This window comes from Salmo trutta, chromosome 27 (genome assembly GCF_901001165.1).
Source record: "Salmo trutta chromosome 27, fSalTru1.1, whole genome shotgun sequence".
NCBI lineage: Eukaryota > Metazoa > Chordata > Actinopteri > Salmoniformes > Salmonidae > Salmo > Salmo trutta.
The window spans coordinates 17,641,253-17,667,016 of NC_042983.1; the positions used below are offsets into that span (position 1 = coordinate 17,641,253).

Below are 25,764 nucleotides of genomic sequence, written 5' to 3' on the forward strand. Positions count from 1 at the left end.
ATATTTATTTAGATCCTGACAAACTCCCCAGTCCCTGCCGGTGACAAGCATACTCATAACATGATGCTGCCACCACAATACTTAAATACCTTATCCTGGGTTATGGTTTTATTTTTCAGTGGGACAATTACACAAATGTAATGCCAAAGACACACTATGATGGCTTTCCAATAGGTGTTGAGTGTTCCAGTTTCAGTTCTAACTTAAATTTGTTTGAAAATCAGAGACAAGGTTGGAATATTGTAATTTTAAGGCAGCAAAATGTGCAAAGGGTGTGTAGACTTTCACTAGGCACTGTAACCTAGTGAACTGAACTGTCTCCAGTGATGATAATCTCTGACATCAACATCCCTCCCTCTTAGATTGAGTGTGTGAGAGACACAGGTTCAACAAGAGACTGAAGGAGAATGTGTTCTTTCTTGTAAATAAGTGACGGGGAAAATATTGTGTGTGAGACCATGTCACATCAGGAGGCAAATCTTTCCTTACAAAGAAAAATGGGGGTGAAATGGACTATTAGACATTCTAAAAAACAAGTATATCATACATCACACATACTGTACCATCTAACACCTACAGACAACCAGTCATTCAATTCAAAATCATAGTGAAATGCTGTAATGCAGTGCTATTCAAACTTTTCAGGCTTACGTGTCTTTTTGTCGAGCAAAACTTTCTGAGGAAAGTAATACGCAGAGCATAACAAACTTCGTTGAGATACGTCAAGTGTCCTTGTAGGTTTATTTGGCGTGGAAAATGTGAATCCAGCTGTATAGCCTATTGCCTGTTTCTGTTTATGAGTATTTTATCAAAGAATGTGAAACGATGTGTCTGTTTACTGCTTTTCGTTAAATCATGCATAGCTGTTCTTTACATGGCCTAAAATAAATGTGTTCATATGGGCAGAATATTATCTATAGGCTATAGCATACCGAATTTTTATCAGTTATGAAAATAAAACATTTAATGCAGAAAAATGGATCTGGTAAAAGGCTGACATTTGGATGTTTCAGTTAAAACAGACTGTCACATGACTTTAGAAATGGAAACATTACAATTTTAGAGACACAAAGTAACAATAACCTATGATTAAAGGGTTAGGCTATACCGTCATCATCATCATTCCAATTCAACCAAGTCACAATTATCGGCTTTGGTATTGACATCAATGAGCATACTTTCCGATTATGATATTAGGACTGAAGAAATCCACTGTTTATATAAAAGGTCTGCCTTTTCCCCTACATTTTAACAGTCTAAATAAGTCAACATAATATAGGACATCACAAAATCCATTTGGCCTACGTCGTTTTATGTAGTCTCACTATGACGCGGAAAATGTAGGCTATTTCAAAATAATTGAATACCACATTGAGTTGACTGTATAGGCTATTATAGTAAATATCTATCCGAGGTTCAACTTTAAGCCAAGGGAATTTTTTAAAACTATTTTGATACTCACCTCATGTCTTGATAATGTGAATGAAATCCATTTTGTTTTGAAATCAGTATTTGTCCATATCGCCCATTGTTCCCATTTTCAATAAAGAAATATGCATGAGAGACTCACAAGACTATAACATTGGAATGTTGTAAAGTGCTGCCCTACCCTGGCTGCCGAGGACACAGGTGAAGCCACTGAATACAATTAATTACAAGGAAATTAAGCTTTTTTGCTTTTGAACCCATTTTAAACATGCTATAGGCCTACATTTTTAGCCTCTATAGTTTTGGACTATTGTTTTTGTAAAGTATGAGACTTGCAATCACAACAGCTGTTCACTTTACTGTCAAAATTCTGATTCAGCTGATTGTTGAAACAGGGTTCAAGTTGAATGTCAAATTTCACATATAAATGCTTATAGTCTGGAAGATGGCGCCAAAGAGGATGGCTGACGTTTCATATGCCCGTAACCAATTGTGCTATTTTGTTCATTTTTTTTGCGCTGTTTGTAACTTATTTTGTACATAATGTTGCTGCTACCGTCTCTTATGACCGAAAATAACTTCCGGACATCAGAACTGGGATTACTCACCACGAACTGGAAGAAGCTTTTTCCTTTATTATTTATTTCACCTTTATTTACCAGGTAGGCAAGTTGAGAACAAGTTCTCATTTACAATTGCAACCTGGCCAAGATAAAGCAAAGCACTTTGACACATACAACAACACAGAGTTACACATGGAGTGTGTAAAACAAACATACAGTCAATAATATAGTAGAAAAATAAGTCTATATACAAAGTGAGCAAATGAGGTGAGATAAGGGAGGTAAATACAATATAGCAAGTAAAACACTGGAATGGTAGATTTACAGTGGAAGAAAGTGCAAAGTAGAAATAGAAATAATGGGGTGCAAAGGAGCAAAATAAATACAGTAGGGGACGAGGTAATTGTTTGGGCTAAATTATAGATGGGCTATGTACAGGTGCAGTAATCTGTGAGCTGCTCTGACAGCTGGTGCTTAAAGCTAGTGAGGGAGAAGTGTTTCCAGTTTTAGAGATTTTTGTAGTTCGTTCCAGTCATTGGCAGCAGAGAACTGGAAGGAGAGGCAGCCGAAGGAGGAATTGGCTTTGGGGGTGACCAGAGAGATATACCTGCTGGAGCGCGTGCTACAGGTGGGTGCTGCTATAACAAGTTCGACAAGAAAGATATACTGCTCTCCTGGGAACAGGCCCAGATCCAAGTCATTTGCATTAAGAAAAGACGGAGGAAAAGAGGACGCAGATCGGGCTGCATTTTGAGAATCCGTAGGCGAGCGAGTAAACTCCCACTGGCATCAATTCTACTTGCTAACATGCAATCATTGGAAAATAAAATTGATGACATACTATTACCCTACCAACGGGACATTAAGAACTGTAATATCTTATGTTTCACCGAGTCGTGGCTGAACGACGACACGGATAATATAGAGCTGGAGGGATTTTCAATGCACCGGCAGAACAGAGAAGCTACGTCTGGTAAGACGAGGGGTGGGGGTGTGTGTCTTTTTGTCAATAACAGTTGGTGTGAGATGTCTAACATTAAAGAAGTCTCAAGGTACTGCTCGCCTGAGGTAGAGTACCATATGATAAGCTGTAGACCACACCATCTACCAAGAAAGTTCTCATCTAAATTACTCGTAGCCGTCTATTTACCACCACAGACCGATGCTGGCACTAAGACCGCACTCAACCAACTCTATAAGGCCATAAGCAAACAAGAAAATGCTCACCCAGAAGAGGCGCGCCTAGTGGCCGGGGACTTTAATGCACTGTAAATGCATCGACGACGTCGTCTCTACAGTGACCGCAAGTACAGTTGATGTCGGATGTTTACATACACTTAGGTTGGAGTCATTAAAACAAATTTTTCAATCACTCCACAAATTTCTTGTTAACAAACTATAGTTTTGGCAAGTCGGTTAGGACATCTACTTTGTGCATGACACAAGTAATTTTTCCAACAATTGTTTGCAGATAGATTATTTCACTTATAATTCACCGTATCACAATTCCAGTGGGTCAGAAGTTTACAAGTTCACAAACTCAGTGGCTCTTTGCTTGACATCATGGGAAAATCAAAAGAAATCAGCCAAGACCTCAGAATTTTCTTTTTTAGACCTCCACAAGTCTGGTTCATCCTTGGAAGCTATTTCCAAACGCCTGAAGGTACCACGTTCATCTGTACAAACAATAGTACGCAAGTATAAACACCATGGAACCCCGCAGCCGTCATACCGCTCAGACTTGTTCTGTCTCCTAGAGATGAACGTACTTTGGTGCATAAAGTGCAAATCAATCCCAGAACAACAGCAAAAGGACCTTGTGAAGATGCTGGAGGAAATAGGTATAAAAGCAACAGTAAAACGAGTCCTATATCAAGATAACCTGAAAGGCCGCTCAGCAAGGAAGAAGCCACCGCTCCAAAACCGCCAGACTATGGTTTGCAACTGCACATGGGGACAAAGATCGTACTTTTTGGAGAAATGTCCTCTGGTCTGATGAAACATAAATAGAACTGTTTGGCCATAATGACCATCATTATGTTTGGAGGAAAAAGGGGGAGGCTTGCAAGCCGAAGAACGCCATCCCAACCGTGAAGCACGGGGTGGCAGCATCATGTTGTGGGGGTGCTTTGCTGCAGGAGGGACTGGTGCACTTCACAAAATAGATGGCATTGTGAGGAAGAAAAATTATGTGGATATATTGAAGCAACATCTCAAGACATCAGTCAGGAAGTTAAAGCTTGGACGCAAATGGGTCTTCCAAATGGACAATGAGCCCAAGCATACTTCCAAAGTTGTGGGAAAATGGCTAAAGGACAACAAAGTCAAGGTATTGGAGTGGCCATCACAAAGCCATGAAATCAATCCTATGGAAAATTTGTAGGCAGAACTGAAAAAGTGTGCGCGAGCAAGGAGGCCTACAAACCTGACTCAGTTACACCAGCTCTGTCAGGAGGAATGGGCCAAAATTCACCCAACTTATTTTGGGAAGCTTGTGGAAGGCTACCCAAAACGTTTGACCCAAGTTAAACAATTTAAAGGCAATGCTACCAAATAGTAATTGAGTGCATGTAAACTTCTGACCCACTGAGAATGTGATGAAAGAAATAACAGCTGAAATAAATCACTCTCTACTATTGTTCTGACATTTCACATTCTTAAAATAAAGTGGTGATCCTAACTGACCTAAAACAGGGAATTTTTACATGGATTAAATGTCAGGAATTGTGAAAAACTGAGTTTAAATATATTTGGCTCAGGTGTCTGTAAAGTTCCGACTTCAACTGTAGATATCCCAACCAGAAGCCATGGATTACAGGCAACATCCGCATCGAGCTAAAGGCTAGAGCTGCCACTTTCAAGGAGCGGGACACTAATCCAGATGCCGATAGGAAATCCCGCTATGCCCTGTGGCAGGGCTTGAAAACTATTACAGGTCAACATTCACAAAGCGCAGGACCAGATGGATTACCAGGACGTGTACTCATAGCATGCACGGACCAACTGGCAAATGTCTTCACTGACATTTTCAACCTCTCCCTGACTGAGTCTGTAATACCTACATGTTTCAAGCAGACCACCATAGTCCCTGGACAAAAGGAACACCTACGTGAGAATGCTTTTCATTGACTACAGCTCAGCGTTCAACACTATAGTGCCCACGAAGCTCATCACTAAGCTAAGGACCCTGGGACTAAACACCTTCCTCTGCAACTGGATCCAGGACTTCCTGACGGGCCACCGGGTAGGCAACAACACGTCTGCCATGCTGATCCTCAACACTCAGGGGTGTGTACTTAGTACTCCCTGTTCATCCACGACTGTGTGGCCAAACACGACTCCAACACAATCATTAAGTTTGCTGACGACACAACAGTGTCCTGATCACCGACAACGATGAGACAGCCTTTAGGGAGGAGGCCAGAGAACTGACAGTGTGGTGCCAGGACAACAACCTCTCCCTCAATGTGAGCAAGACAAAGGAGCTGATCATGGACTACAGGAAAAGGCGGGCCAAGCAGGCTCCCATTAACATCAACGGGGCTGTAGTGGAGCGGGTTGAGAGCTTCAAGTTCCTTGGTGTCCACATCACCAACGATCTATCATCGTCTCCCCCTCAGGAGACCGAAAAGATTTGGCATGGGTCCCCAGATCTTCAAAAAGTTCTACAGCTGCACCATCAAGAACATCCTAACCGGTTGCATCACCGCCTGGTATGGCAACTGCTTGGCATCTGCACGAGCGTTGCAAAATAAAATGTACACATACATGTTATTCAATCATTGCACCCACAATGCTCGCGCATGCCAACGAGCGTCTGCGTTGCCAGGGGCTAAAATATAAGTTGCTTCTATTTGTGACGCCGAACGCGATGCAAGTCCTGTCTCACCCATCTCCTCATTGGCTTTTAGAAGCATATACCCATGTGCCATCTCCTCATTGGTTATAATCACATGAGTGATTGAAAGATGAACTGAGGTCGGTCGGTCGGTTGTGGTAATACACCTTATTATGAAAGTTAGATGCCAATCGCCATATAAAGTCCAAAGAAGAAAAAGCCTGGAAGGAGAAGAGATGACTAGAAACGATTCGGTTGACCGTTTAATGTGTGAGTTAATTGTCCGAGTAGAGGACCTTGTGCATTTCAGGTAAAATGGCTAGCAATTGCAAGCTAGCTAGCTAAATTGCCATACATGTTTAATGCTTTTCGACCTGTCCCCAAATTAATATAATTGTTTCAGAGTTTGCTTTGATATTTCAACCTGCGTGTCGTGATCGCGTTTGGTGTGAGGGGACAAAATCTATTTGCGCACGATGGCACACACGGACGCGGTTTGGGCATGGTGTGAGGCAATACCTGAAACCCGACTCAATCATGACTTACTCCAAGCCAGCGGCTTTTAAAGATTTCACAAAGGTGTTTCCTGGGACTCACAACCGGGGTTGCTTCTTTCACATGAAACAGGCCATTTGGCGAAAAGTACAAATGCTTTCCAAAGTGCAACAAAAGTACCTCCACGACACCGACTATGCCCAAGAGATCAGGGAGCTCGGCGTGCTAGCATTCGTCCCGCCTGCTGATGTAGGCGAATGTGTCCATGACCTGCTGGATACCCGGTTCTTTCAGCGCCTGGAATGTCAACTGGAGGAGCTCCTGACCTACTTTCAGACAACATGGGTTGGGGAGAAGGTCGGATGCATTTTTTGTATTTTGCTAAGCTTATTTGTTGATAAATACATGTTTTATAGTGAATGGTTGGTGTGAATGGATGGTGTAAAAACTATATAAAACAAAAATATATTGTAGAAACTAGATATAGGCCTAGATATTATAGTTTGTTTTAGCCTTGAGCCTTTATAGATATATTATAGTTTGTTTGAGCCTTTATATTGAGCCTATATATATATATATATATATATATATATATATATATATATATATATATATATATAACCATATGTACAAATTTATATATAATATTCTGCCCATACTAACTTATTTTAGTCCATAACTGAACCAGTTTCTGTATATACACGCACAATATTCTACCCATAAGCGCTAATGTATATACTATATTTTAGCCATACGTGATTAAATGAAAAGCACTAAAAACACCTGCCCATGTGAACGAATGTAGGCCAATAGGCTATACAATATTCAGAACCATGAGTAAACATACACATTATTTCACATTCTTTAATAAGACTCATAAACACAATCACGCAATAGGCTACAGATCACTTCACAGCTTCACCGGGAAACTCAACGTATTGTAGCCTCACGTGGATGAAACAGTAGCGGAGGAAGGAGTTCGCTTCTGCTGCAGTGTTCATGGCAAAATATTATGTGTTGCAGTGGTGCTTCGCTTTTTCAGCAAGGACTCAAATTATTATTTCCACCAACATTTCTGGAACCCCATTTTTGTTTTCGCCGGAAATTCTGTAGACCCCACCACAAATCTAATGAAACAACCTTAAAAATGGGTACATTTAGTTTTCCATATCAACAAATAACCATCTCTCCTATCAAAATAAAGAGAACCAATATATACAGTGCCTTCAGAGTATTCACATCCCTTTACTTATTCCACATTTTGTGTTACACCCTGAATTTAAAATGGATTAAATTGAGATTTTGTGTCTCTGATCTACCCCCAATACCCCAAAGTGGAATTCATTTAGTAGAATTTTTTACAAATTAATTAAATCTGCAATATGTAACTTTTTGGAGATAAAAATAAACAATAGAGCTAAGCACCAGCAAAATCCTATAGGAAAACTTGGTTCAGTCTGCTTTCCAACAGACACTGGGAGTCAAATTCACCTTTCAGCAAGACAATTATCTAAAACATGGCCAAAGTTGCTTACCAAGACGACATTGAATGTTCCTGAGTGGCCTATTTACAGTTTTGAGTTAGATCTACTTGAAAATCTATGGCAAGACTTGAAAATGACTGTCTAGCAATGATCAACAACCAACTTGACAGAGCTTGAAAAATGTTACAAAGAATAATGGGCAAATATTGTACAATCCAGGTATGCAAAGCTCTTAGAGGCCCAAAAACACTCAGCTGTAATCGCTGCCAAAGATGATTCTAACATGTACTGACTCAGGAGGTTGAATACTTATCTAATCAAGATACAGTATATTAGTGTTTTATTTTTCCTAATAAAACAAATAATCTTTGAATTTTTCTTCAACTGACATTGCAGAGTATTGTGTGTGGATCGTTGACAAAAAAAAAAGACAATTCAATCCATTTGAATCCCACAATGTAACACAGCAAAATGTGTAAAAAGTCAAGGGGTGTGAATACTTTCTGAAGGTACTGTACATTTACTCAGTACATCAAAAGTTTGGACACACCTACTCATTCAAGGGTTTCTCTTTATTTGTACAATTTTCTACAATGTAGAACAATAGTGAAGACATCAAAACTATGAAATAACACATATGGAATCATGTAGTAACCAAAAAAAAGTGTTTTTAAATATATTTTATATTTGAGATTCTTCCAAGTAGCCACCTTGCCTTGCCAGTTTTGCACACTCTTGGCATTCTCTCAACTAGCTTCATGAGGTAGACACCTGGAATGCATTTCAATTAACAGGTGTGCCTTGTTAAAAGTTAATTTGTGGAATTTCTTTCCTTCTTGATGCTTTTGAGCCAATCACTTGTGTTGTGACAAGGTAGGGGTGGTATACAGAAGATAGCCCTATTTGGTAAAATACCAAGTCCATATTATGGCAAGAACAGCTCAAATAAGCAAAGAGAAACGACAGTCCATCATCACTTTAAGACATGAAGGTCAGTCAATATGGAACATTTCAAGAACTTTGAAAGTTTCTTCAAGTGCAGTTGCAAAAACCATCAAGCGCTATGATGAAACTGGCTCTCATGAGGACCGCCACAGGAAAGGAAGACCCATAGTTACCTCTGCTGCAGAGAGAGGATAAGTTCATTAGAGTTAACTGCACCTCAGATTGCAGCCCAAATAAATGTTTTACAGAGTTCAAGTAACAGACACATCGCAACATCAACTGTTGAGAGGAGACTGCATGAATCAGGCCTTCATGGTCGAATTGCTGCAAAGAAACCACTACTAAAGGACACCAATAAGAAAGTCGCTCTGGATAAGAGCGTCTGCTAAATGACGTAAATGTAAAATGTAATAAGAAGAAGAGACATGCTGGGCCAAAAAACACGAGCAATGGACATTAGACTGGTGGAAATCTGTCCTTTGGTCTGCTAAGTCCAAATTTGAGATTTCTGGCTCCAACCGCCGTGTCTTTGTGAGACGCATAGTAGGTGAATGGATAATCTCCACGTGTGATTCCCACCATGAAGCATGGAGGAGGAGGTGTGATGTGTGGGGGTGCTTTTCTGGTTACACTGATGGTGATTTATTTAGAATGTATTTAGAATTCAAGGCACACTTAACCAGCATGGCTACCACAGCTTATCATTTGTTTTTCAACAGGACAATGACCAAACACACCTCCAGGCAGTGTAAAGGCTATTTGACCAAGAATTACAGTGGTGGAGTGCTGCATCAGATGACCTGGCCTCCACAAATCACCCGACCTCAAACCAATTGAGATGGTTTGGGATGAGTTGGACTGCAAAGTGAAGGAAAAGCAGCTAACAGGTGCTCAGAATATGTGGGAGCTCCTTCAAGACTGTTGGGAAAGCATTCCAGGTGAAGCTGGTTGAGAGAATGCCAAGAGTGTGCAAAGCTGTCATCAAGGCAAAGGGTGGCTACTTTGAATAATCTCAAATATTTGTTGTTTAACACTTTTTGGTTACTGCATGATTCCATATGTGTTATTACATAGTGTTGATGTCTTCACTATTATTCTACAATGTAGAAAATAGTCTAAATAAATAAAAACCCTTGAATGAGTAGGTGTGCCAAACTTTTAACTGGCACTGTATATATTTTTATTATCTTTCTCAATAACGTTTATAACGTCCTATGAAATAATACGTACTCTTCATTTTTGGTTCTCCCCCTGAAAGAAAATGTTTTATTTTGCGATCCCACTGCAATTCCATTTGAATATCACTGCTGTAATGGAACCATTTGCCAACTGCCCCTTCTCTATCCACCTCCTCACTGTCCTACTCTGACGCTTCAGCTACAGGAAGACTGATTTGCAGGAAAATCATGTGGGAATCTTGAAACCATTTAATTGAAAACATTGAGTGGGTGTGTGTGTGTAGATTTTGGTTTTACTATCCTTGGCTCAGGGGTTAAGTTTAGGGTTACAATTAGGGTTAGGGGTTAGGAGTTCGGGTAAGATTTAGGGGTAAAGGTTAATGGGAATCAATTGTTTGATCCACACAAGGATAGTAAAACAAACGTGTGTGTGTGTGTGGGCTTGTATACTATCCTCGTGGGTACAGTCCCCACAAGGATAGCACAACAAGGAAAATTATCCCTCATGGGGACATTTCCCAGGTCGCTACAACGACAAAGGATATTTTAGGTTTAGGATTAGTGTTAGAATTAGGTTTAGGTGTTAGGTTTAGGAGTTAGGGTTAGGTTTAGGAGTTAGGATTAAAGTTAGGGAAAATATAATTTTTTATAGAAATCTATTTTAGGTCCCCACAATGACAGTAAAACATATGCTGTGTGCGTGTGAGAGAGAGAGAGGTTTGGGGCATTGAGTGTAGTTTACTCACTGGGCCTCAGCACATGGAGGGAGCAGTGACGGTCCAGCCATTGCAGTGTGGTCTCACACAGCTCCCCTTCGCTTGTGGTGGAGACAGTCCCATTGAAGGACTCAAACAGGGGTTTAATGATGATGCTGAACTAAGGATGGGTGGGTCAAGGTTCAAACACACACTATTGAGGGAACAGATCCAAAGTTGCATCCTATTTCAATCTCAGAAGACATATGAACGAACCTCTCGAACAGAAAGGACCTCAGATGTACTCAGATGGCTCATGGTATATAGTCCTATATTATACTACTTCATTTTCTACAGTTGTAACCTTTCACAAGTCCCCCTGAAACCTTTTACGACAGTCAAAAATTATAGCTCTTCTTTGCTTATATACAGCATCTAATCTAGCCATCTGACATAAATGAAATAAATATTAAAAGTAGCCTGATTGAATCTTATATCATTATGACAAAGTCATGTTAAATGCAAAAGTCATGTTAAATGTCAGTGATGAGGGTAAAAAAGGATACGATCCAAAACTTCCAGTTCTGAAGTGTGCGGCTCTTCACGTACTCATTAAACTTCTCCCGCATGTGGTCGAATCGGTGGCGTGTGATGGGCACACCTGTAGCAGGCAGCTTCTCCTGACACACACTGTGGCACAGCAATAACACACAGATCAGATTACTATGTCATGTATAGTCGTACTCAAACTGTTTCCTGAACTCGTCTACTCAGATAAGAGAGATAACATAACAGTGAGGCAGTACATACTTTATGGAGGCATTGACCTCCTCAATCTCCTCCCGTAGCCTTTTGGTCTCCTCCTGTATCTGCTGCCTCTCCTGCTGCAGCTTCCTAATGTACTCCACTGTCTTCTGCAGCGTGACTGCATTACTGATCTGGTATCAAACACAACAAGAATAGGTGGCGATATTGGAAAGGTCATGACATGTCGTCAACTGCTGGAGCATTCAACAATGTGTGGGTATGTATCATTCTTTCATGACTTTACCATTTCAGACAGAAGATGTGGTATATTACCTGTAAAATTAAATTAAACCATGGGTGCTGTTTGCATTTCACATTAGAGAGGTGTTAAACAATGGAAGTGTTCATGAATTTACCTGCAGAAAAAGCATAGAACCATTCACACAGCCCCGATAACTGTATTTGGTTATAGGGCTTTTAATTTACCATGTTTTTTTTACCCCCTTCATATATATGAAAAATCTGGTATAAAAAAAGCAGGCATGGTACATTTGTGGGATTTTGGTCTGTGTATGAAAGGGATACTATATTTGTACCCTGTACCTGAACATAATAGGATGTGCAAACACTATGCTTCTGAACTGATCTTTAAATAAAAGCCATCAAAAGCTAGATCTGGAAGATATTAGTAGGAGGACTCAGTAGACAGATTACAGACAGACATGGCTTTACATTGGACTGGGACTTGAGAGCAGGAATCAGGCTGCACAGCATTTTGAAGCCAATGTTGATGTTAAAGCGCCTCTTCTGTTCAGCAGTGATATGGGTCACTCTACGGCTCTGGAACAGACAGGGAGAGAACAGACACACACATAATCAGAATGATCAGTCTGCAATGCTTCAACGGCAGGCACACAACACTGGACCTACTTGAAAAACCTGGAGTCATACACAGTCACATACACAGACAGAGAATAGTAGGCAGGAGGGTGGGCTGCTGTTACCTGGTTGGACTCGTTCTTGGAAAAGGCTGTGCAGCTGCTGAGTGGAGACTGAGGACTGGATACCTGCTCTGACCCACACAGTGACCCCTGACCTGAGCCACAGTCCTCATGCCCTGGGAGACACAAATTATCCACACTTACCAAAAACCATCATAACAAAGACTGCTACACCAGTGAGCACCAACTCACATTAAAGACAATTCATTCATTTTATGGGAAGCAGATCAGTACTGTAAACATTCCAAAACAATGTGTATGAATGTGTTACCATGCCACATCCTGGATGCAAATGTAGAGCTAATAGATTTATAGCTTAGGTTTGACAGGAGAAAAGCACCCTGTGACACATGACTGAGTTTAATGTACATACATATAACAAAAAAAAGTAAGGGCCTGGCATATGTCACTCTCACCAGTACTTGTGGAGGGTTCTTGTTTCTTGCGGCTGGAAGAGTAGGTCTCCTCTTTAAGGATAATGAGCTGGGGAGACTTCGGAGTCTGTGGAAGGATGTGTAATCCAGGAGCCTGAGATAGAGGGATGGTAAGAAATAAAACACAAAGTAAATGAAAACGATCTTAATTAAAACAATTGAATGCAAAGGGGGCGCTTCAGAGCAGACCGGGTCTTACCCTTGATAGGCTGGAGGAGCCGATGACCATGCCAGTTGAGGGAACCACGTCTGCTTTCAGGGAGGTTGAAGTAACAATCACTGCACTGGTATGTCCTGGGAAGGGTGCTGGGACAGCAAAACATAATCTGTCAGGGCCTTCGACATTAAAACCACATGGTAAATGCTGATTGTCTCATGTATTTAATATCTAATATTGAGCCTGGATGTCATTGATGATCTTTGCTAGGATCATTTCGGCTGAATCGCCTACAAACATTGACTAGTTTTAATTTAGTTTTTCATTACGATAGTGACTGACTATATAATGATAGACGGTAGCACCACCTAGTGCTGAGATCAGACAGCTCTAGTGGAGCAGTAATCCCCCACTTCAATAAATACTATTGTTTCTAATGTGGTCGTTTTTTTCTGGGTAGCACCGGCTAGGCATGTATTAATTCAATATTACATTTGATATTAAATCAATCCACCATTCTTATTCAGCAACAGTTAAACCTTTTGGGATGTGATTAACTCACCTGTTAGGATGAGGTGAGACGAGGAGATGGCAGGAACAATCCTTTGCACACGCCGTGTTTTTTTGTTGGAGCAAGAGGGCTGGATGGGTCTGGGCAGGGCGAAGGTCTGGGGGTGTTGTGGGGTGGTAGCAGGTGAGGGTGCCAGGGGCTGGAGGGGTGGTGGTGGAGGTGCCCGGTTTAGGGAGCTGAAGTCAGAGCCGTGACTGAAGGTGGTGGCAGCATCACTGGGTATAACAGTGGAGGTGGTTGTATGTGTAATGACAGATGAGGGCGGGGAACCGTCCAGGCTTGTGGCATCGTCCAGGGGTGGGGGGGCTACTAGTGTTGGGGTGGCAGCACCCTGGCAGGGCTGGGTGTGCCGCACCGTGGGAAGGGCTGAGGGTTGCATGAGAGAGGAGCCTCCAGCCTGAGCACTAGGGGGCTCTGGCCCAGAGAACAGAGGCATGTAGTTCTGTACATAAGAGGGGCTTCCACTGGTCCCACTGGTTTGATTGGACATGAGGGAGGAGATAGTCAGGGGGGCTGGGGAGGCGATGAGTCTGTGGTCATGACTGACGGACGGGAGGTCAGCTGAGAGATGCATGGAGGAGAGAAGCTGGCCCTATCAAGTCACAAGGACAAGAGCAAAGATAGCACATTTATAATGTTATCAGCTAGTAAGATGTTGTGAAAACATCTAAGAAAAAAAGGCAGGTGTGTTAGGTCTGGGGGTGTGTTAGGGTTGAGGTTCACAGGGGCCGGGCCAAGGGTTGGGGTTTACCTGGGATTGAGAGCTGCTGCTGTGTAGAGGAGTGGCGGATGAGGCAGTGAGGGAAGCAGAGGGGAAGATGGGCTGACGGAGGCTATGAAATAAGTCTGGAAGAAGAGTCTCTAGGTTAGTTAGAATTAGTATAACATCCACTCTCCCTCATAAGTGTTAGGATATGCCACCTGCCGTATTACACTTACCGTATGAGAGTAACATGGTGCTCCAGGGTCCTGTTAAAGAGTTTGTGCACTGTGCAAGTGACATTATTTTAGAGTTTGCAGTTGTGGCAGAGTGCATTGTCATTACCTTGTAATTGCTCATAGGAGTCCATAAAGTCCAGGTTGGGCTGTAGGGGGATGAGTCCAGGCTGGATCATGTCTGCGTTCCCTGCATGAGCTATGGGGAACATGGATAGGGTGTGAATAACAAACAGACTTTTAGATCTGGTTGGAGGAAGGTTTGTGTGGATCTGAGTAAATAGAAACAGGCTTGGTGTATGGCAGGGCTATTCAACTGGCGGCACGCCTGGCCAGATCAGGCCTGGTTATCAATTTAGAATGGCCCTTTGATCAATTCTGAACATTAATAAAAAAGAACAGCTAAAAAAAAATCCCCCCAAAATCCAATGTTAAGTGCCAAAAGGAGCCCTCGTTCAATATTCTCCAATGGGAGAATCTGTTTTCCTGTAGTCCCACCCATTAAGTGATGTCTGTCAATATCACCCAACATACAAGGTACAGCAAATCAGAGCTGCTAACAGGTGTACAGGGTCTGTTTGCCCGCCTATTGGCTCTTTCACCGCAGATGAGATCACTACACTGCCTGATACAGCAGAGCGTGATTGGAGTTAAAAAAAACATCACAGACTCAGTTATGGCTATCATAAACTTTATCCGATCAACATCTAGCCTGCAACATCGCTTGTTCCGTAGTCTGCTGAGCATCATGATCTACTTTTACATACATTTTTCTACATTTTGTTGTGTTACAGACTACATTTTAAAATGGATAAAATGTAGTTTTTGTGTCACTGATCTACACACAAAACCCCATAATGTCAAACTGGAATTATATTTTTTAGAAATGTTTACAAATTAATAAAACATTTAAAGCTGAAATGTCTTGAGTCAATACGTATTCAATCCTTTTGTTATGGTAAGCCTAAATAGGTTCAGGAGTAAAAATGTGCATAATCACCCTGCAGGCCAGAAGCATACCACCCTGCATCCCACTGCAAGCTTGCCTCTGAAGATAAGCAGGGTTGGAAGACCAGATGCTGCTAGAAGTGGTGTTGGAGGGCGAGTAGGAGGCACTCTCCTCTGGTCTAAAAAAATATCCCAATGCCCCAGGGCTGTGATTGGGGACATTGCCCTGTTTAGGGCGCCATCTCTCAGATGGAATGTTTAACAGGTGTCCTGACTCTGTGTGGTCACTAAAGATCCCATTGCAATTATCGTAAGAGTAGGGGTGTTAACCCCGGTGTCCTGGATAAATTCCCAATCTGACCATCATGGCCAACTAATCATCCCCAGCTTCCAATTGGCTCATTCATCCCCTCCTCTCCCCTGTAATTATTCCCCAGGTCGTTGCTTTAAATGACAATGTGTTCAGTCAACTTCCCTGGCAAATTATAGAACAAATTGCATGGACTCCGTGTTCAATAATAGTGTTTAACGTGATTTTGAAATGACTACCCCATCTCTGTACCCCCACACACACACAATTATCTGTAACGTCCCTCAGTCGAGCAGTGAATTTCAAACACAGATTCAACAAAGACCAGGGAGGTTTTTCCAATGCCTCGCAAAGAAAGACACCTATTGGCAGATAGGTTAAAAAAACAGATATTGAATATCCGTTTGAGCATAGTGCAGTTATGAATTTAACACTTTGGATGGTGCATCAATACACCCAATGACTACAGATACAGGTGCCTTTCCTAAATCAGTTGCTGGAGAGGAAGGAAACAGCTCAGGGATTTCACCATGAGGCCAATGGCTGTAATGGCTGTAATAGGAGATGACTGAGGATGGATCAACAATATTATAGTTACTCCACAATACTATCATAAATGACAATGAAAAGAAGGAAGCCTGTACAGAATGCAAATATTCCAAAACATGTATCCTGTTTGCAATAAGGCACTAAAGTGACACAAAAAAAAAGGAAAATAAATTACATTTTTGTCCTGAATACAAGTGTTACGTTTGGGGCTAATCCATTACAACACATCACTGAGTGCCCCTATTCATATTTTCAAAAATGGTGGTGGCTGCATAATGTTTTGGGTATGCTTGTCATCGGCAAGGACTAGGGAGTTTTTAAAAAATAAAAATAAACAGAATAGAGCTAAGCACAAGCAAAATTCTAGAGGAAAACTTGGTTCAGTCTGCTTTCCAACAGACACATTTACCTTTCAGCAGGACAATAACCTAAAACACAAGGCCAAATATACACTGGAGTTGCTTACCAAGATGACATTAAATGTTGCTGAGTGGCCTAGATAAAAAATTTTTTAACTTAAATCGACTTGAACATCTATGGCAAGACTTCAACCAACTTGACAGAGCTTGACACATTTTTTCAAGAATGGGAAAATATTTTACAATCCAGACAGATAGAGACTTACCCAGAAAGACTCACAGCTGGAATCGCTGCCAAAGGTGATTCTAACATGTATTGACTCAGGGGGTTGAATAGTATCTAATCAAGATATAATAGTGTTTTATTTTCCATTAATACAAAAAAATAAACAATTTCATCCACTTTGACAGAGTATTTTGTTTAAACCGTTGACAAAAAAATGACAATTAAATCCATTTAAATCCCACTCCGTAATAACAAAATGTGGAAAATGTCAAAGGGGTGTGAATACTTTCTGAATGCACTGTATCTAGCAAAAATGTTCATATCAGATGTTTGTTTTTTGTGACATCTTCAATCAATTAAATTGACTTAATTTGGGACTACAGGGGAGGGATAAAACATTTAGTGACATGATTGAAAAACCAAACTATTTTCAAAACAAATGTGTTATTTCCCCCCCTGTAAATAACCTTTTTCAAATCTGGCCCCTGTAAGAATATAGTTGATAAGCCCTGGTATATGGAATGGGATGTTGTTGGCGGGCCCTCACCTATTTCCCTGGGATTGGGCCAGGCCATGGGCTGGTGGGAGGCCAGCGTGGAGAAGAGTGTGTCAGAAAACTCTGACATTAGCACGTCCATGTCAAAGAGTGGGTCCATCTCCATGGGGACGGGTGACTCACGGCTCTTGCGAGCAATGCGGCGCCCAGCCATTTCCTCATCCTGATAAAGGGACACACGGAAGGTGTCTGGAAAGACCTCCCCAAACAGCGAAAACTGTTCTTCCGGCCCCTTGGGGTGTTCAAAATGCAACAAGCCAGCCAGTCAGTTACACAAAAAACATGGAGTGCACATATTATACAGTATAGTCACACAACTAATTTATTTAACAGAGAAAGATAAAACAATTATGAAACATGCACATCGCATACTCAAATTGATTCCAATCAGTCTTTCTAATGAGAAATCAGAAAGACTGATTGGAATAATTATGCACCAAGCGGTGTTTGTTTGCACAATTGAAGTAGGCCTACTACTCCCCTACATATTTATTTGGACAGTGAAGCTGAAACTTTTAATTTGACTCTATACTCCAGCATTTTGGATTTGAGATCCAATGTTTCATATGAGGTGACAGTACATTTTATTTGAGGGCATGTTCATACATATTCTGTTTTACCGTTTAGAAATGAAAGCACTATGTCTCTAATGCCCGCTTTTGAAGGCGTCATAAGTATTTGGAGAAATTCACTTTTGTATTAAAGTAGTCAAAAGTTCAGTATGACACATCAAGCTTGTGACTCTACAAACTTGTTGGATGCATTTGCAGTTTGTTTACGCTGTGTTTCAGATTATGTTATGCTCAATAGAAATTAATGGTAAATAATGTAGTGTGTCATTTTTGAGTTACTTTTATTGAAAATAAGAATAGAATATGATTCTGAACACTTCTACATTAATGTGCATGCTACATTGATTACGTGGCGGAGATCTTTGTGGGCTATACTCGGCCTTGTCTCAGGATGGTAAGTTGGTGGTTGAAAATATCCCTCTAGTGGTGTGGGGGCTGTGCTTTGGCAAAGTGGGTGGGGTTATATCCTGCCTGTTTGGCCCTGTCCGGGGGTTTCATCAGATGGGGCCACAGTGTCTCCTGACCCCTCCTGTCTCAGCCTCCAGTATTTATGCTGCAGTAGTTTATGTGTCGGGGGGCTAGGGTCAGTCTGTTATATCTGGAGTATTTCTCTTGTCTTATCCAGTTTCCTGTGTAAATTAAAATATGCTCTCTCTAATTCTCTTTCTTTCTTTCTTTCTTTCTTTCTTTCTTTCTTTCTCTCTCTCGGAGGACCTGAGCCCTAGGACCATGCCTCAGGACTACCTGGCATGATGACTCTGCCTGCTGCTATGGAACCCTGACCTGCTCACCGGGCGTACTACCTGTTCCAGACCTGCTGTTTTCAACTCTCTAGAGACAGCAGGAGCGGTAGAGATACTCTCAATGATCGGCTATGAAAAAGCCAACTGACACTTACTCTTGAGGTGCTGACTTGTTGCACCCTCGACAACTACTATGATTATTATTATTTGACCATGCTGGTCATTTATGAACATTTGAACATCTTGGCCATGTGCTGTTATAATCACCACCCGGCACAGCCAGAAGAGGACTGGCCACCCCTCATAGCCTGGTTCCTCTCTAGGTTTCTTCCTAGGTTCTGGCCTTTCTAGGGAGATTTTCCTAGCCACCGTGCTTCTACACCTGCATTGCTTGCTGTTTGGGGTTTTAGGCTGGGTTTCTGTACAGCACTTTGAGATATCAGCTGATGTAAGAAGGGCTAAATAAATAAATTTGATTTGATTACGGATAATCATGAATGAATCGGGAATAACGATGAGTGAGAAAGTTAGAGGCATAAATAGCATACTCCCTCCAAAAAATGCTAACCTCCCCGGTTATTGGTACTGGTGAGCGGTTAGCATGTCTTGGGGGTATGATCTTCGTGTCTAACTCATTCACGATTCATTCCAGATGTTCTGAAATCATGGTAGTATCCACATGAATATGGAAGTGTTCAGAAACATATTATATTCTTCTTTATAATAAAAGACTACAAAATTACACAATACATTATTGACCATTAATTTATATTGGGCACAACATAATCTAATTTACAACTAACACAAACTGCAAACGCATCCAACAAATTTGTAGAGTCACAAGCTGGATGTAGTCATTGTGTGCTAGGAATATGGGACCAAATACTAAACTTTGACTACTTTAATACACATAAGTGAATTTGCCCAAATACTATTGAGGCTTTCAAATGGGAGAACTAGATGCATAAAGTGCTTACATTTCTAAATGGTAAAACAGATACGTATGAAAATACCCTCAAATAAAAGGTGACATTCTGTAGTGTTCCCTGATATACAAAAGTTGATCTCAAATCCAAAATGCTGAAGTATAGAGACAAATTAAAAGTTTTAACTTCACTGTCCAAATAAATAAGTCGGAGAGTGAGTGTATGTGTACTCAAAAACAGCATTAGAACATAACCTATAACTTTAATAAATTCATTCTGTGACATTAATAACCTATTATTTTCCATTTTCACATTACATTTCAGATGTTGGGATTATTTGGGTGTTAACCTTATTTCCCCTCACACTACTTTGCTATTACCAAATTTGAATAGAGGCAGCACCACACACAAGAACGCTTAGAATGCATACCTTGAGAAGGCTTGAGAGATCGTCATCCTTGTGCTTCTGTAACTGTGACAAATTGGAAAATCAATGTTAATTGGCAGACTCATATATTGAATGAATAACATGAAGTAGAGCATAGTAAATGTAGGATATTCAACTGGTTGCCTCACGAGCCAGTTAAAGCAACTGACAAGAACCTAAAATAGGCATACTGCTGCTTAGTCTTAAACATTAGTCAACTTTGTTTAATTGCGACATAGCGGTACTTTTTAAAGTTTTTATTTTACCCCTTTTTCGTGATATCCAATTGGTAGTTACAGTCTTGCCCCATCGCTGAAACTTCCCTACGGACTTTGGAGAGGCGAAGGTCAAGAGCCGTGCATCCTCCGAAACATGACCCTGTCAAGCCGCACTGCTTCTTGACACAATGCTCGCTTAACCCGGAAGCCAGTCGCACCAATGTGTCGGAGGAAACACTGTCCAGCTGACGGCCGAAGTCAGCTTGCAGGCGTCCGGCCCGCCACAAGGAGTCGCTAGAGCCGCGATGGGACAAGGAAATCCCGGCCAGCCAAACCCTCCCCTAACCCGGATGACGCTGGGCCAAATGTGTCTCCCGGTCACGGCCAGCTGTGACACAGCCCGGAATCAAACCTGGGTCTGTAGTGATGCCTCAAGCACTGCAGCCTTAGACCGTTCCCCCACTCAAGAGGCCTAACATTGCGGTACTTTAATCTAAACACAGAAAAGACACCATTTCAGGAAATAACAAAATCCATTACTCTACCCTTTTCTTGAAATATGTCCTCCACTTGTGATACTCTCGAATTACAATTTCAATTCTTCTTTTCCAATATTTCCCCTCTGTGGCTATTGCCTACAGAAGATAGAGGGGGAGGGAGAAAAGAACGTGGGAAGAGGTTGACAGAAAAGTGATAAGCAGTAAGGAGGGGTGAGAGACATGGGTGGGAGTGGAACAGAGAGGGGGGGGAGGGGAAATCATAATATTGATAATGAAGAGCGACATGCGAAGGAGCCAAAACGATACGTATGGGATAAAAAAAGTGATCAGAGAGAAGAGTCTGGTTATTAGGGTGAAGCAGCGGTATGGTAGTGTTGCCTACATACCCAGCAATCCACTACCCTTCCTTACCTCTGCCGGACGATGGTCCTCCATGTCCACGGTCCCATCCAGAGGAGTAACAAAATGGCAGACAGGGTTCTCTCGCTTCTCCACATCTGTAGAGTAGAACACATGCAAGAGCTACCAGTTGAGTGAAAATAACACACCAGCTTACTAATTACAGAATATACCTAATATAATTGAGAGCAGATATCAATTTACCCAGATTGATTATATATGATTTGTAGACATTAACTGTAGACTATACTTCTCAATCAGGTGATTCAAGTGCCATTCAGTGGCTCTCCAAACCCAACCCTGGATACCCCTGCACAAGCGTTAATCCCATACTTCATTCAGCCAAGTTAAACCTGGTTGTTACTTCGTTACAACAGTGGGGTTACTGTTTTTAGTGAGAGACAGAATAGAGTATGAAGCCATATGTGGAGCTCTTACATTGCATGTACCAGGCCCTCCAGATAGCATTGTTGAGCCGGATCTTGTCTCTCCACAGCAACTTCAGGCCTTTGAAGTTCTTCCATTTTGGCGACACCAACTTGCCGCTGAAAAGGAAGAAGATAACACAAGCATCTAAATGACCTACTCAAGTGGGAAAGGTGCAGGTTGGCAAAATCAAGAGGTAATGTTAACAGTGGAGTTAGAGTTATCATAGAACAAGTATGGATGTCACCCCTGATTTCAGACAGCTCAACCTTCCCTTTATCCTAAGTGTAGGCAGGCTGCCTTGACAGTAGACACACTCCATGACTCCAACTCTGAAAAGGGCAACATAACACATGCGTCCATAGGGACTAAGTAGGCCACCGTTGACACTGGAGACTACACAAAAGAGAGGCAGAGAGCATAGGTGAGGCAAAGACAAGGCAGTGGAGGTTTTAGCATGTTCTATCAATCATGAACAACTTCATGTTCTATTTCACACCGAGGCTTGGTGGTTATCGAGGGGGAGTGTTGGAAAGATTTTTCGCATTGAGAGGGGAACTGCCGTCATTGACAAACGATGTAAAAAAAAAAAAAAAAAAGGATTAAAATAAAAAAAGACCTGGTTGACTTTCTGTGTAATGAAAAGAAAATGTGTCTCCTTGTCTATGTAACTGACATATTTGGGAAACTGAATGAACTGAACGCAAGCATGCATGCGAAATACAAAATATTATACAGATGAGTGACAATCAGTGGATTCAAAGGAAATAATTCTTATTGGAGAGAGTCCTTCATGCACCCTTCCCTTGGCTGTGCATGTATCTAACAGAAAAATATGACACAATTGTATTTGTCACATGCGCTGAATACAACAGGTGTAGACCTTACCGTAAAATGCTAACTTACAAGCCATTAACCAACAATGCAGTTAAGAAAAATAAGAGTTAGGAAAATATTAACTAAATTAAAAAAGTAACACAATAAAATAATAATGACGAAGCTATATACAAGGGGTTCAGGTTAAGTCGAGGTAATTGAGGTAATATATACATGTAAGGTAGGGGTAAAGTGACTATGCATTGATAATGAACAGCGAGGAGCAGCAGCGTAAAAACAAGGGGGGTCAATGCAAATAGTCTGGTAGCCATTTGATTAACAGTTCAGCAGTCTTATGGCTTGGAGGTAGAAACTGTTAAGCAGTCTTTTGGACATATACTTGGTGCTCTGGTACCGCTTGCCGTATCTATGACTAGGGTGGCTGGAGTCTTTAACCATTTTTAGGGCCTTCCTCTGACAGCGCCTGGTTTAGAGGTCCTGGATGGCAGGAAGTTTGGTTCCAGTGATGTACTGGGCCGTACGCACTACCCTCTGTAGTGCCTTCCGGTCGGATGCCGAGCAGTTGCCATACCAGGAGGTGATGCAAGCAGTCAGGATGCTCTCAATGGTGCAGCTGTATAACTTTTTGAAGATCTGAGGACCTATGCTAAATCTTTTCAGTCTCCTGAGGCGGAATAGTTCTTGTTGTGCCCTTTTCACAAATGTCTTGGTGTGTTTGGACCACGATAGTTTGTTGGTGATGTGGACACCAAGGAACTTAATAAAGCTCTCGACCTGCTCCACTACAGCCGCATCGATGAGAATGGGGGTGTGCTCAGCCCTCCTTTTCCTGTAGTCCACGATCACCTCCTTTGTCTTGATCATGTTGAGGGAGAGGTTGTTGTCCTGGCACCACAATGCCAGGCCTCTGACCACCTCCCTATAGGCTGTCTCATCGTTGCATGTGATCAGGCCTACCACCGTTGTGTCGTCTGCAAACTTAATGATGGTGTTAGAGTCGTGCTTGACCACGCAGTAGTGGGTGACCAAGGAGTACAGGAGGGGACTACGCACGCACCCCGGAGGGGCCCCCGTGTTGAGGACCAGCGTGGCGGATGTGTTGTTTCCTACCCTTACCACCTGGGGGCTGCCCGTCAGGAAGTCCAGGCTCCAGCTGCAGAGGGAGGTGTTTAGTCCCAGGGTCCTTGGCTTAGTGAGGAGCTTTGAGGGTACTATGGTGTTGAACGCTGAGCTGTAGTCGATGAACAGCATTCTCACGTAGGTGTTCCTTTTGTCCAGGTGGGAAAGGGCAGTATGGAGTGCAATAGAGGTTGCGTCATCTGTGGATCTGTTGGGTCGGTATCCGAATTGGAATGGTTCTAGGATTATGGTGTTGATGTGAGCCATGACCAGCCTTTCAAAGCACTTCATGGCTACAGATGTGAGTGCTACGTGTCGGTAGTCATTTAGGCAGGTTACCTTGGTGTTCTTGGGCACAGGGACTAGGGTGCTCTGCTTGAAACATGTAGGTATTACAGACTCGGTCAGAGACAGGTTGAAAATGTCAGTGAAGACACTTACCAGTTGGTCAGAGCATGCTCTGAGTACAGTATCAGTAAGTGTCCCACACGAGTCATGACTGCTCACCTCCAACGATTAGAAGAACACTTTGGGACCTACTTCCCAATCCGTTTGACTGTGATCCTGGCTCAGTTGATATGCCAGTAAGTAAAATCTAACAGCTGATCGAGCTGTCATGTGACCGAATGCTGCAGATAACGTATTTGGCTATTTCAAGCGACGCAGGTCCTAATCCAGGCACTTGTCATCTCCCGTCTGGATTACTGCAACTCGCTGTTGGCTGGGCTCCCTGCCTGTGCCATTAAACCCCTACAACTCATCCAGAACGCCGCAGCCCGTCTGGTGTTCAACCTTCCCAAGTTCTCTCACGTCACCCCGCTCCTCCGCTCTCTCCACTGGCTTCCAGTTGAAGCTCGCATCCGCTACAAGACCATGGTGCTTGCCTACGGAGCTGTGAGGGGAACGGCACCTCCATACCTTCAGGCTCTGATCAGGCCCTACACCCAAACAAGGGCACTGCGTTCATCCACCTCTGGCCTGCTGGCCCCCCTACCTCTGAGGAAGCACGGTTCCCGCTCAGCCCAGTCCAAAACTGTTCGCTGCTCTGGCACCCCAATGGTGGAACAAGCTCCCTCACGACGCCAGGACAGCGGAGTCAATCACCACCTTCCGGAGACACCTGAAACCCCACCTCTTTAAGGAATACCTGGGATAGGATAAAGTAATCCTTCTAACCCCCCCCCCCCTTAAAAGATTTAGATGCACTATTGTAAAGTGGTTGTTCCACTGGATATCATAAGGTGAATGCACCAATTTGTAAGTCGCTCTGGATAAGAGCGTCTGCTAAATGACTTAAATGTAAAATGTAAATGTCATTTCAGCCACACCCGTTGCTGACAGGTTTATAAAATTGAGCACTCAGCCATGCAATCTCCATAGTGGAATGGCCTTGCTGAAGAGTTCAGTGATTTTCAACGTGGCACCGTCATAGGATGCCACCTTTCCAAACAGTCAGTTTGTCAAATTTCTGCCCTGCTAGAGCTGCCCCGGTCAACTGTAAGTGCTGTTATTGTGAAGAGGAAACGTTTAGGAGCAACAACGGCACAACCGCGAAGTGGTAGGGAACACAAGCTCATAGAACGGGACCACCAAGTGCTGAAGCACGTAGCGAGTAAAAAATAATCTGTCCTCGGTTGCAACAATCACTACAGAGTTCCAAACTGCCTCTAGAAGCAACGTCAGCACAATAACTGTTCGTAGGGAGCTTCATGAAATGGGTTTCCATGGCCAAGCAGCCATACACAAGCCTAAGAACACCATGCGCAATGCCAAGCATCGGCTGGAGGGGTGTAAAGCGCGACGCCATTGGACTCTGGAGCAGTGGAAACACGTTCTCTGGAGTGATGAATAACGCATCACCATCTGGCAGTCCGATGGAAGAATCTGGGTTTGGCGGATGCATAGTGCCAACTGTAAAGTTCGGTGGAGGGGGAATAATGGTCTGGGGCTGTTTTTCAAGGTTCGGGCTATGCCCCTTAGTTCCGGTGAAGGGAAATCTTAACAGTACAGCATACAATGACATTCAGGATGATTCTGTGCTTCCAATTTTGTGGCAGCAGTTTGGGGAAAGCCCTTTCCTGTTTCAACATGACAATGCCCCCATGCACAAAGCGAGGTCCATACAGGTTTCTCGAGATCGGTGTGGAAGAACTTGACTGACCTGCACAGAGCCATGA

The 25,764-nt window shown here is 42.5% G+C and overlaps 1 protein-coding gene across 3 annotated transcripts in view; it reads right to left on the reverse strand.

Moving 5' to 3' along the window:
* Positions 1-25,764, reverse strand: part of LOC115164483 (MLX-interacting protein-like) — a 45,180-nt gene that overhangs the window by 1,173 nt on the left and 18,243 nt on the right. For 2 of the 3 annotated variants that reach the window (XM_029717014.1, XM_029717016.1), the window contains exons 2-16: positions 21,644-21,750; positions 21,218-21,303; positions 20,852-20,941; positions 20,092-20,133; positions 17,412-17,652; positions 14,582-14,671; positions 14,288-14,382; positions 13,528-14,128; positions 13,008-13,114; positions 12,791-12,902; positions 12,378-12,490; positions 12,106-12,213; positions 11,437-11,564; positions 11,193-11,316; positions 10,678-10,807 (exon numbers count right to left, since the gene is read on the reverse strand). In XM_029717014.1, coding sequence (XP_029572874.1) covers positions 10,678-10,807; positions 11,193-11,316; positions 11,437-11,564; positions 12,106-12,213; positions 12,378-12,490; positions 12,791-12,902; positions 13,008-13,114; positions 13,528-14,128; positions 14,288-14,382; positions 14,582-14,671; positions 17,412-17,652; positions 20,092-20,133; positions 20,852-20,941; positions 21,218-21,303; positions 21,644-21,750 — 2,174 coding nt within the window. The remainder of the gene's footprint in view (positions 1-10,677; positions 10,808-11,192; positions 11,317-11,436; positions 11,565-12,105; positions 12,214-12,377; positions 12,491-12,790; positions 12,903-13,007; positions 13,115-13,527; positions 14,129-14,287; positions 14,383-14,581; positions 14,672-17,411; positions 17,653-20,091; positions 20,134-20,851; positions 20,942-21,217; positions 21,304-21,643; positions 21,751-25,764) is intronic. The other variant, XM_029717015.1, reaches the window with a different exon arrangement.